Consider the following 12,211-nt stretch of genomic DNA (forward strand, 5'->3'; position numbering starts at 1 on the left):
AGCAAATTCTACAATATGTAAAACTGGTAATATATCAATTTAGTTTGGCTTCTGTACAAAGAATATACATAGTTGATTTAACTTGAGAGAAATCCATCAATGTCATTATTCACATTAATAAGTCAGATTTTAGATTAAAAAGAAAAATCTATTTTAGTAGATACAGAAAAAACATTTAATAATATTTAATAATATTGAGCATTTGCTCATGCTGGAACTCTTTAGCAAACTAAAGCTAGTAAAGAGCTTATTCTGAGAAAGGGTGCATAAAAGCTCAAGAAAACACCCTAAGGGTGAAATTTTGAAAGTTTTCTCTTCAAGTTAGAACTGAGACAGGCATGTTCCCAAACACCACTCTTTCCAGTATTGAGCTGGATTACTAGCATGGTATACTGAGGCAAGAAATAAAAAGATGGAACTCTAAACTTAGGAAGTAAAATTAGGATGGAGGAGAGTACATGGGTTTCAGAAAAATTTAGGAAGAAGTCGTGCCTTCAGCTCCTGTGTTCATTTCTTTCTTTCTTTTTTTTTTGCGGGACTAGGGATCTTGCGAGGCAGGCATGGCAGCACCTACTGAGCTAAATCCCTGGCCCACATGTGTTCATTTCTTATGTTTTGATTAAATATTCTGGTTATGAGTAAGGTAAGAGGCAAAGGAAAGGGACTTAACATTTATTCAGTTCTTACCATGAAAGCTCTGGACTTGAGGCTGTCACATATTTTACCTTATTTTACTTATGTATTCTTTTCCTCTTATAACTTGCATAATTGGTCATTAGGGAAACTACATGAAAAAGTCATAAACTATATTTGCATAAATTCATTCTCACTGTTAAATATAGTACTAGTTTAAGCTCTATTTAGGTATTAGGAGTATATTGCATTTTATGTAGTAGTTTTGTTCTTGACCTTTTTCTAATTTTATAGGTAAAAAAGCAAGTACAAAATTATATTGATAAACTCAATGTCAGTATGGGACTAAAACGTTTAATCCTTTATTGCAAGGAGTAAATAATTTAAACATTAAATGTGACAGCACGTAATTGAGAAGATTTTTAGAGTGAAAATATATTGAAGTCTCATAAGAATAGTTGGGAAATCATTCAGAACATTGTCTGTTAAGAGTGTGTGGGGGAGGGGCCGGGGATTTAGCTCAGAGGTTCCGCCGCCTGCCTCGCAAGCACAGGGACTGGAGTTCGATCCCTGGTACCAAAAAAAAAAAATGGGAGCTGGGCATGGTGGCGCCTGCCTGTAATCCCAGCACTCAGGAGGGTGAGGCAGGAGGATCGCTGTGAATTCGAGACCACCCTGGGCTACATAGTGAGTTCCAGGTCAGTCTCAACTACATAGTGAGATCCTGTCTCAAAAAGCACCCCCCCAAAAAAAAACGTCTATGGGGGCCGGGGATTTAGCTCAGTGGTTCTACCACCTGCCTCACAAGTATGAGAACCCGAGTTCAATCCCCGGTACAAAAAAAAAGAGTCTATGGGCCAGGGATTTAGCTCAGTGGCCTCATACCTAACCTCGCAAGTGCAAGGTCCTGAGTTTTATCCCTGTTATTACCGGGGAGCCGGGGGGAGTCTATGTAAAGGAGGCAACAGTGAGGTGAAAAAAGATGGGAAGAGATTCTACCCCAGTGGACAGGCTCAGGTCCTTAGCTGTGTACCCAAATTAACACGAGCAGAGTTTAAAAGTACAGTATTGACTTAGTAGGGAGGTGCAGTCATTATGACATGCTAAGATGGTACTGATGACAAAGACATGATAATGAAGGGTATGTCCTGTTCAAAGACAATGTTTAATGGAGAAAGAAAAAACAAATTGTTTTGGAGATGTGAATAGTATGAAAATTGCTTGGACAGTGGTTAACTGTTAATACTAGAAACAAAGCATCTGACAGAGTCTTGTCTTGATTCTTATTGCTTCAACTGGTGAAGATACTATTCAATTTAGCAAACATTTCTGAATTCCTGCTGCTTGCTAGGTACTTTGCCAAGTACATGGGATATTAAGTCCAGTAAAGCTCAGTGTCTGAGCTGGAAGCTCAGGCCTGGTCTCTTAACAGGAAGAATCCAGAGCTCCCTCTAGTGGTATACAAAGCCTTTATATCCCTATCTTGGGCCATCTTTGCAGCTTCATCTTCCAAAATAATAAAAAGATTTGTTATTATCTATTAAGTTTTAAGAGCTGTACTTGCCTTCCCTACCTTGACAGGATCCTTACTCTTCTAGTTGTCATTGCCAGATCTGTAATGGACCCTGAGCCAAATCCCTGGCCCCTTGTAATGGACTTCTTACTCATTCTCATACCCTTTAGCCTTCTCTTCTGCATTTAAATCCTCTTTTTTTTCTTTCATGGCTCCTTCCCTTTGGGCAGTAAACATGCTTGCTTATTGGCATCTAAATAAAAATTGTGAATATATATTATATTCAGAATGAGTGTCTAAATATCTACAATAAACAGATTGGCTTGTTTAGAAAACATTAATTAGAGACTTCTCTCCATGTGTATAAAATCGATTTTTAATAAAATTTTTGTGAGACAGGGTCTCACTTTATAGTTCAGCCTGCCCTTGAACTCACAGCAATCCTCCTGCCTCAGCCTTTTGAGTGTGCCATCACACCTGGCATAAAGTCAGTTCTTGGAAATCATATTTAAATAAATGAGACATTGGGTGTCATTTTCTTGGAAACAACTTTTGACCCATGATCTAAAATTTAGACCAGAAGTTATAATTTCTTAAATAAAGATAGGTGTGGATGTAGCTCAGTGGCAGAATGTTCATCTATCATGTGTGAGGCCCTGATTTTGAGCCCCAGCATTACAACAAAACAAAACACAGTGTGTGTGTGTGTGTGTGTGGTATCTGTACCATCCAGGCTATGATCATGGTTGTAATAGTTGAGATGCTCATGCTATTGATTTCAGAAAAAATTCCTTAGACAAACAGATGCTTCTCCTTACTTTATAGAATATTATCTGTTTGAGAGCTGTGTGTTTCTGGATGTTTCACATCATTTTCTCTCCCCTAAGAGCAGAAAAGTTAAAAGAACAGATATGAGCAGTTGGTTGATTTGAAACTGAAGGTATCCAGTAGAGGCAGTGTGGTTTGGTTTTTTGCCCGTGTATGTATAGTTTTTGTAATGATGTGCAGATGTCTTGAAATCCAGAGCTTTTGTGGCAGATCTGACCTCCTTTCATGAACTTATTGCTTAAGTCTTTTTATTTTTCTGTATTTTTGGTGTCCTTTCCTGTCCCTAGTAATTTTTTTTAAAGAGATTTTATTTTCATTTGGTAAATTTGTTCAGTAAAATGGGGAAATATGGGCTCTCAATTCTGACCCATTGTTAATCTTGTGTGTGTGTGTGTGTGTGTGTGTGTGTGTGTGTGTTGCTAGGAACTGAACCCAGGGCTTGTGGTGCCAAGAAAGTGCTCTGTCATTGAGCTATAATTCACGTTTGTTAATTCTTTTTTGTTGTTTCTCTTCAGCTTTTTGCTGTGGAGAAATTACAGATCCATGGAGAACAGCAAGAACAATAGGATGAGCCTCCAGATCCTTTCTACTAGATCTCCATTTTGCCATATTTGTAGATACACAGTTTTCCTTACAATATGAAAATAATTTGCAGACTCTTTGGGTGCTTCCTCAAGTATTTGAGTTTGCATCTCCTAAAAAAACAAGGATATTATTCTCAGCTGGACATGGGGGTGCTTGGTTCTAATACCAGCTACATGGGTGGCTGAGGCAGGCATAAGTTTGAAGCCATCCTGACCAACAACTTAGCGAGGCCCTGTCTCAAAGTAAAAAGGGCTGACATTTTAGCTTATTAGTACAGTGTCTCTGGGTTCAATTCCTAGTAGTGGCAGATAGATAGATAGATAGATAGATAGATAGATAGATAGATAGATAGATAGATGATAGATAGATGGATGGGGCTGGGGATGTGGCTCAGTGGTAGAGTACTTAACATGTGTGAGGCCTAAGGTTCAATCCCCAGTGTTAAAGCCAACCTCTCCAAATACCCAAGGATATTCTATATAGCCACATACCACTATAATACTAAGAAAATTATCCCATTAATTCTTACATTAATTACTTAATAATTACTAATCAGAAGGGAAAAAATATTCTTTGGGTTAGTACCTACCTTAACCTGATGAGCTGATTTATTATTCCAAGTAGTGGGAAATTTTGTCAATCTGTGTATTCTGAAGCATTTTCATAATCTTTGTGCCAGAAATATTTAACCTGAATTTAATCATGAAGAAATAATCAGATAAATCCAACATGTAGGATATGCTCCAAGCTAGCTGCTGGTCTGGAATCCTCAAAAAAAAAAAAAAAGTAGTGACGTGAGAACCAAAAATGGAGGGGTAGACTTTTCCTAATTAAACGAAACTGAAGAGGCAAATAGTGGAATTCAATGGATAAAATTTAATTCGATCCCAATATGAGGTTAAAAGAAAGATAAAATACATTGGGACGCAGTTGGGTGCATTTTAATCATTTTAAGGTGGACAGTATGTAATGACCTTGGGCCCTTGTTTTTTAATTTCTTTTTTTCCCCACTAAACACATATTTTAATTTAAAAGCTTTTTACTTTTTTCAGTGGTGGGGATTGAACCCAGGTTCTTGTGCATGCTAGGCAAGCACTCCACCGTTGAGTTACACCCATAGCCCTTATATTTTTATGTAGAAAGGAATAATTTTTTGTTGAAATAATCTTCTTGTGGAAAGTTTTGCAGTGCTTCTGGAGGCCTGCCACATTGCTGTATGTGCAAGTATTGGGTGGGTCACTGAAATGGTTTGCATCTCTAGGATGTCCAGGATCTTTGCCTTGCTGATCATAGATTACAGTTTTTAGAATATGGCCTCAGAAGAAGGAGTAGCAGGGTAAAGACTTAGAATAAGCAATCCCTATATGAAGCAACAGGTGACTCATCTGGAAGGTAGAAGAACCAAGCCTCCCAGGGTTATGGACATTCTAAAATACAGAATTTAAAAAGTTGTGGCAGTGCCATGCAGAATTTGGTTTTTTCATTCACAGTGGAAAGGATAGCAGTGAGATTCTCATTTCCTAATGATTACCTGGCTCCAGACAGTTTCATCATTTGTTCATTCATTCATCGTTCAGTACTTGCGAGTGCCTGCTTTGTGACAGGTATTGTGCTCAGCAAGAGTTCAGTTGTCCTTATCTGTGGTTGATGTGTGCCTGGATGTCCAGTGGTTGCTTGAAACTAGATTGTACTGAACCCTGTATATACTATATTTTCCTATAAATGCATCCCTATGATGGAGTTTAATTTATAAATTAGGTACAGTAAAAGATAATACAAACAATAAAATAGAGCAATTGTAACAATATACTGTAATAATATACTGTGACAAAATTGACAGCATCACTACTTTTGCACTTTGAGGTCACTACAAAGTAAAAGAAGTTATTTGAACTTGGTATTGCAGTACTGCAACAGTTAATCTGATTATCAGGACAGATAGCTGAGTTACTAATGGGTGGGTATATTCAGTGTGAATATGCTGGACAAAGGAATAACTCACGTTCCTGGCAGGATAGATCAGGGATGGATCCAGATGCAGAACTCATCCTACTACTCAGAACATCAGGCAGTTTAAAATCTGTGAATCTGTGGTTCATGGTTAGAGCTCTTCCCCAATTTGCATGAAGCCCTGGGTTTCCTCCCCAGAACTGCAAAATAACCCACACCATACCAAAACAAAAACACACCACACAAAAATCTTGTGAGTTGTTTACTTCTGGAATTTTCCATTGATTATTTTCAAATTGCACTTAGCCATGGGCAAATGCTACTGTATTTTGAAAAACACATTCTGCCACTTAAGGTTTTCAGTCTAGGGCCAGGGATTTACCTCAGTGGTTCCTTTGCCTGCCTCGCAAGTGGCAAGGTCTCAAGTTTGATCCCAAGTATCCCCCTAAAAAGTTTTCAATCTCAATGTAAAAGCCAACATTAGACCCAAGCAAATACCATATTCAGTTAGGTCTGTAGTCAGTGCTCCAAAGAAAAGATCGAGGTGCTGTGAAGGAGAATGGCAAGGAGACTGAGATATTACCTCAGAGTGCATCGATGTCTGCTCCCCACCTCCAGCCTCAGCCCCTGGTTCCACCCAGTCTCTCTGCTGGATTCTGAAATATTCTCCTTAGTTTTAGAGCAAGAAGTAACCAACCTTTTCCAGGAATACCAGTCTATAAAGATAATGTGTTACCTTGCTGAACAAAAGGAGAACTCTTCACTATTGCCAGAATCTCCCTATTTTTTTTAGAGAAACTGGAAATATGAATTTTTATGTTAAATCTCCTGACTTTAAATGTTAACAAATTTAAAAATTTCCAACTGCTCTGTGGGTTTAATGTGATACATCTGTAAGCCTCCAGTTTGCAACATATTCTTGAGGGGCCACAGAAGTTTAGTTATTGAATTAGCAAAAATTCTAATTCAGAGATTTGGGGAAGTTCCCTTCTTGTCAGTCCTAAGTTGTAAAGAAAAGTTTTCTGTAGCTAAATTAAAAAAAAAAAAAATCAAGACTGTCAAGGGCACAAACCAAAAAGGTCTTTGTTTTAACAAAATCTCTTTTAGTTTGTCCTTAATATAATATTAAATAATAAAACTGCCCTGGGTTCCTTCCTTCCTTCCCTGCCTTAATTTGAACAGTAAAGATCTCCCTACCCTATAAGAGATTGTCTCTTGTCAGCCCATGACCATAACTTGATCATTGTCTCCCTTGAGGCCAGATAACTCATTTGCCTCTCTTCTCTCTTCTCTTCTTTCTTCTCTTTTTCTGGATAACAACTTTCTGTATAATTTGAATACTATACAGTTCACCATTTAAAGATCAAAATTTAGCGGGTTTTTTTTGTATATTCATAGTTACGTTAATACCAGAATGATTAAACATTTTCATTAACCTAAAAAAAATCCTGTAGTCATATGCAGCCATGGCTCAGTTTTTCCCAAACACCACTAGCCTAGGCAATGACAACCTACTTTGTCACTATAGATTTGTCTGTTGTAGACATCACATTTACAGTACATGGAATTATACAATATGTAATCTTTTGCCACTGGCCTCTTTTTACTTAGCATAGTATTTTAAGATTCACTCATAGCAAGTATCAGTACCTCATTCCTTTTTATGGCCAAATAATATTCCATTATAGGATAATACAACATTTTATTTATCTACTTGTCAGTAGATGAATATCTAAATTCTTCCCACTTTTGATTGTGTGTGTGTGTTTGTGGTACTGAGGATTGAACTCAGAGCCTTCATACTAAGCTACATTTCCAGCTCTTTTCTTAAAATTTATTATTATTTTTTTTGAAGCAGGGTCTCATTAAGTCATCCAGGCTGAGGTCAAACTTGCAGTCCTCCTTCCTCGGCCTGTCACATTTTTGACTATTAGAAATGATACAGGTATGAACATTAGTGTGCAAGGTTTTTTTTTCAGTACTGGGGATCGAACTCAGGACCTTTAGCTTGCAAGGCAGGAACAGCACCACTGAGCTAAATTCTCTGCCCCTAGTGTGCAAGTTTTTGTGGGCATAGTTTTTTCATTTCTCTTAGGTATATGCCTAACAGCAGAATTGCAGAGCCATACAATACATGTATTTAACCATTTGTACAGCTACGGGACTGTTTTCCAAAGCTGCTATATCATCTTACCTCCTGCAGTATATGAGGGTCCCTTTCTCCCCGTGCCTTCCATGCTTTTTGCTGTCGTTCCTGAGACAGGGTCTTAGAGCACAATCCAGGCTGGCTGTAAAATCTCTTTTCTCCTGCCTCAATAGCCTCCCTCCTGCTGGGATTACAGGTGGCTGCCACACCCAGCTGCCTTCCACTCGCTACTTCAGATGGTTGGTTGCCGGTAATGAGCACCTATTACAGTCTTCATTTCTCAATCAAAGCACTCAGAGTTGTGCATCCTCTCTTTTTAAATAGAAAAATTTCTTAGGACAAAGTATAAAATTTGGTTGGGAGCCTTTTTTGTTGCCTCTCTTTGTTAGCTAAATTATCCCTTGAGAATGGAATAGCCCCATGCCCTCTTAATGGCAGTCTGTCGAGTACATCTTTTTCCCAGATGAAGGAAGGAATGTCATATGGCAAATGACTTAAGAATCTTATTCTGTCCAAGGATCTCTGACACATATGTATTATTACAGGTCCTGCTCTGGATGACATTCTTGTCTTTTTTAATTATTTGTATTTTTAAAGCAAATCCCAGACATTGTGTCATTTTGCCTATAAATACTTCAGTATTCTTCTCTAACATGCAGAATTTAAAAAGCAATAGCATAATGATGTTATTGTCTTACATTAACAGTGATTTCTTAATATCTTCTAGTACCCAGTCCATATTCAGATTATCTTAAAAATCCTTTCATAGCACTTTGGGTTTTTTTTGATTTTTAGTTTTTTGGGGGTACCGGGGATCGAACTCGGGTCCTTGCGCTTGCAAGCACTTTGGAACAGAGTACAAAAAGGCTCACACATTTGGTTGTTTAGTCTTTTGATTATCTCTTATTCTAGAGGAATTCTTTTTGACGATCGATATGTTTGGATAAGTAAAACAATCTGAATGTAAAGCAATATTTAGTAAGACATTAAGAGAATGTGATTAAATATGATGCATATAGCTTTTTTTTTTCTTTTGGTACTGGGTATAGAACTCGGGTCCTTGCACTTGCAAAACAGGTGGTGGCACCACTGAGCTAAGTCCCTGGCCCTGATGCATGTAGCTTTCTAAAAGACTTTATCAGCCCTGTTGGTAGATATATGATATGTATGTCAGGGAACCAGATCAATTAGATTTGAAGCCTCAGCACCATTTCTGTAGGCTGTATCATCTCAGACAGGTTACTTTAATTTTTACGAAAAGTTACATATGTTCTTAGTTTGAAAAGACCATTCAGCAAGGCTGAACAACATACAAAACACTTCCCCATTACCACCACTACTTGATTTCCTACCTCCAACAGGCATTTATTTTTAATTTTTCTGGCTAATTTGCTTGGTGTTTTTTTGTTTTTTTTTACTCTCCATATCTCTAAAAAGCTTGCTGCAACCTGCACAGCATAGTGTCCAAAGCTGGGAAGAGTGGTGGGAGATGAAGAAAATTCAAAAATTCCAAGGAAGAAGGATACATATAAAGGTTGTGCTTGAAAGCTGGGGCTAAGTGGAACCACAGCCTGTTGAGCTAATGGCTGCCTGGAGCCCAGTGCACTCTTTATAGTGTAAGACAAACAAGAGAAGGCAGGGTAACTAGTGCTTGGGTGGCCCACGTGGCCTAGGCTTAACATAGTGTGATTGTCTTGTGATTGGGCATGTGCAGAAAGGGAACAAGGAGTGAGGCTAATGTGACTATCTCCTGGGGCTGTGCCATCCAGGGTCTACAAGTCTATGGAGGTGAAAGGAAGTAGAAGGAGGAGGCGAAGGACCATCTTCAGGCTCGGCCCGTGCATCTCCCCCTTTTTTGTTTGACAAAAAGCAGCTGCATCAGGTCTGGTGATCTGTGTAGGTTCCAGGGCTGTAGCAGGTGAGGGGATCATTCAGTTGCAGCCTTTGCATGGCTTTCAGTAAGGTGTCACATCCTGCTGCTTGCAGTGAATCCATCAACTTGGTATAATGGCCACAGCATCTTTTTATTTTCTGGAGAAAAATAAGCATACCCTGGCCCCCACCTTACTAATTGTATCGGGCCACTTATCTTTTAGTACGTATTTTGACAGCACTAGTGCCTAGGATATATCCATAGGTCCATCTTTATATCCAGCTGAGCTTGTGGAGGTAGCTGTACCCCCTTTTTGTTTATGTAATTGTTTATTTAGGGCATACCTATGTCGTGAGGACCCACAGTGTGTCCCACTGACTCAGCTGTCCACAGTAATTGCCTCCATAAAGAGCACCTCCCACTGTGGCAAGGGGAGAAAGGGCAAGCTGTACTGCAGTGAGGGGCCCCTTCTAGGGAACTAATTTAACAGACCTTAAATAAAAATCATGTGGTCATTTAATAATTATAATCCTCTTTATAAGGTCAATCTGGTGGGTTTTGGTAAAAATCTAGCACATTTGGTTTTGATTTTTTTTCTATATGATCACTTGGAGTTTGGGAGCCTATAGGCAAGAATAAAAAAAATTTTTTTGAGAATATTCTTTTGTAATTTTTAGGTTCATAAATTGTAAAACTAGTCAAAACTTTTTACAAGCCAATAACAGATCTCTTGTAGAATTTGAATCAGGGAATGAAAGTTCTTTATGCCTGTAAATGCAAACCTTTTATAACAAACTTGAAACAAATAAGCAAACATACATATTTCCTTTATAAAGTCACTTCTGCACACCTTGATGTATCTAGGCCGTCTTGTGTTGTATATCTCTTTATCCTTATAACAAGACAAACATACATAATCTTTTCATATCAAAAGTGTATCTTTTTTTAAAAATTTTTTTTTCAACTTTAATTGAGTTTATTGGTACATTTTAGGGATACAGTACAGTTACATTCATTGTTGGGGTCTTGTATCTCTACATGACAAGTCTTGATTCTCATTTTTTCCCCTTACCCCCAAAAGTGTATCTTTTTTACTTACAGTCTTCTTAATAATTTTCCTCTGTCTCACTATAAATCTTCTATAACTTGTCTTCAGCTGTTAAAATTTTAAAGTATTCTGGCTGGGGATTTAGTTCAGTGGCACCGCGCCTTCTTTGCAGTGCAAGGTCCTGAATTCGATCCTGAAAAAAAATGTAAGTGTCCCTTTTTAAAAACTTTATTTTTATTTTTTTATGCTTGAACAACAGAAAGGAAGGAGCAAAGCTAGTCTAGCTTGATTTTAGTCCCTTTAGCCTTTAGCAATTCATGAGAGCTTGAATATAGAGCTGTTGTTCATGGGAGCCTGACTGTCCTATGATTTTACACCCAGTGAACCGCGCACCCCTCCCTTTGTGTGTGCTCATGGAGGTGTCTCCTCACCTGAGTCCTCAAGTCTTATCCTCGCCATGTTGGATGGCAGATGCCATGACCCGCGATTGTCTCCTGATTGGGGCATGTGCGGAAAAGGAACAGGAACAATGTAACTGTCCCCGGGGGCTGTGCTATCCAGGGTCTATAAGTCCATGGAGGAGAGAGGGAGTAGGGAGAAGACGCAGGGCATCTTCAGGCTCAGCCCTCAGCAAGTGCTTACTAGAGAAACAGATACCAGGGATTGAACTTGGGCCCTTGAGCTTGGGAGGCAGGCACCGGAACCACTGAGCTAAATCCCTGGCCCTTAGAGAAACAGATTTAATGCAAGATATACAAATATATAAAAATGTACAAGATTAAGAACCAAGACATACCATGTAAAGTGAAGATCCCAATGATAAATGTAACTCTATTGTTTGCTTTAAGTGTACCAATAAATTCAATAGGAAAAAAATGTACAAGATTGGCTTACAGTGGCTGCTCACAGAGTCAGGTATGGAAGAGTCCAGAAAGTCTGTCTGTGCTGGAGATCCAAAGGATCCAGTCAAAGGCCTGGAGCCCACTGTAGTGTTCCATGAGAGTCAATATCAGGAGGGCAAAGGGTCTGCCTCAGAAGGCTGAAGATGACCTCCAAGGTGAAGGTGAAGACTGGTGCTCCTCCAAAGAAACAGCGTTTTGTTTTTTTCTTCATTTCCCCCTAGGTCATTACCCAGTCTGGTTGGGTGATGCTTACTCAAGTTAACACAATCTGTTAACTATCACAGCCATTACATTTTTAATTTTAAGGCCTTTTTTTCTTGTTTACTGAATGTATCTTTTAAGTGATTTTCTCTGCCTATTTTGTGAGTAAACATTTTCTTGCTGATGATTTAAATATTTTTTCTAAGTTTTTATCTCCCTATGTTGGATTAATTTCTTTATTTTGGTTTCTTGTCTTTATATGACATACCCTGTGATTGTGGCTTTCAGCTCACATTTGAGGATGTGCTTTTTTTTTTGTTTGTTTGGTACCAGGGATCAAACTCGGGACCTTGTGCTTGCGAGGCAGGTAGCGGAACCTCTGAGCTAAATCCCTGGCCTAAGGACATGCTTTTTACTGCCATCTTCACTCCTACTGCCAGTGGTAGGTGAGTCCCTGTTGGAAGGGAGTCCTGTGGTGTATTGCACATTACAGCTCAGATTTTCTACTAAAGTACAGTATAGGATTCTGCTT

The 12,211-nt window shown here is 38.7% G+C and overlaps 1 protein-coding gene across 7 annotated transcripts in view; it reads left to right on the forward strand.

Moving 5' to 3' along the window:
- Positions 1–12,211, forward strand: part of St3gal3 (ST3 beta-galactoside alpha-2,3-sialyltransferase 3) — a 168,072-nt gene that overhangs the window by 31,947 nt on the left and 123,914 nt on the right. Inside the window, exon 1 of one of the 7 annotated variants that reach the window (XM_019209196.2) lies at positions 12,070–12,121. The exons of the other annotated variants lie outside the window; for them this stretch is intronic. Within the exon in view, the coding sequence (XP_019064741.1) occupies positions 12,085–12,121 (37 nt within the window). The 5' untranslated portion in view covers positions 12,070–12,084. Of the gene's footprint in view, positions 1–12,069; positions 12,122–12,211 lie in introns of those variants that run through there. 7 annotated transcript variants of the gene reach the window in all.

This window comes from Fukomys damarensis, unplaced genomic scaffold, assembly GCF_012274545.1.
Source record: "Fukomys damarensis isolate Sample0158 unplaced genomic scaffold, DMR_v1.0_HiC HiC_scaffold_23, whole genome shotgun sequence".
NCBI classification, from domain to species: domain Eukaryota; kingdom Metazoa; phylum Chordata; class Mammalia; order Rodentia; family Bathyergidae; genus Fukomys; species Fukomys damarensis.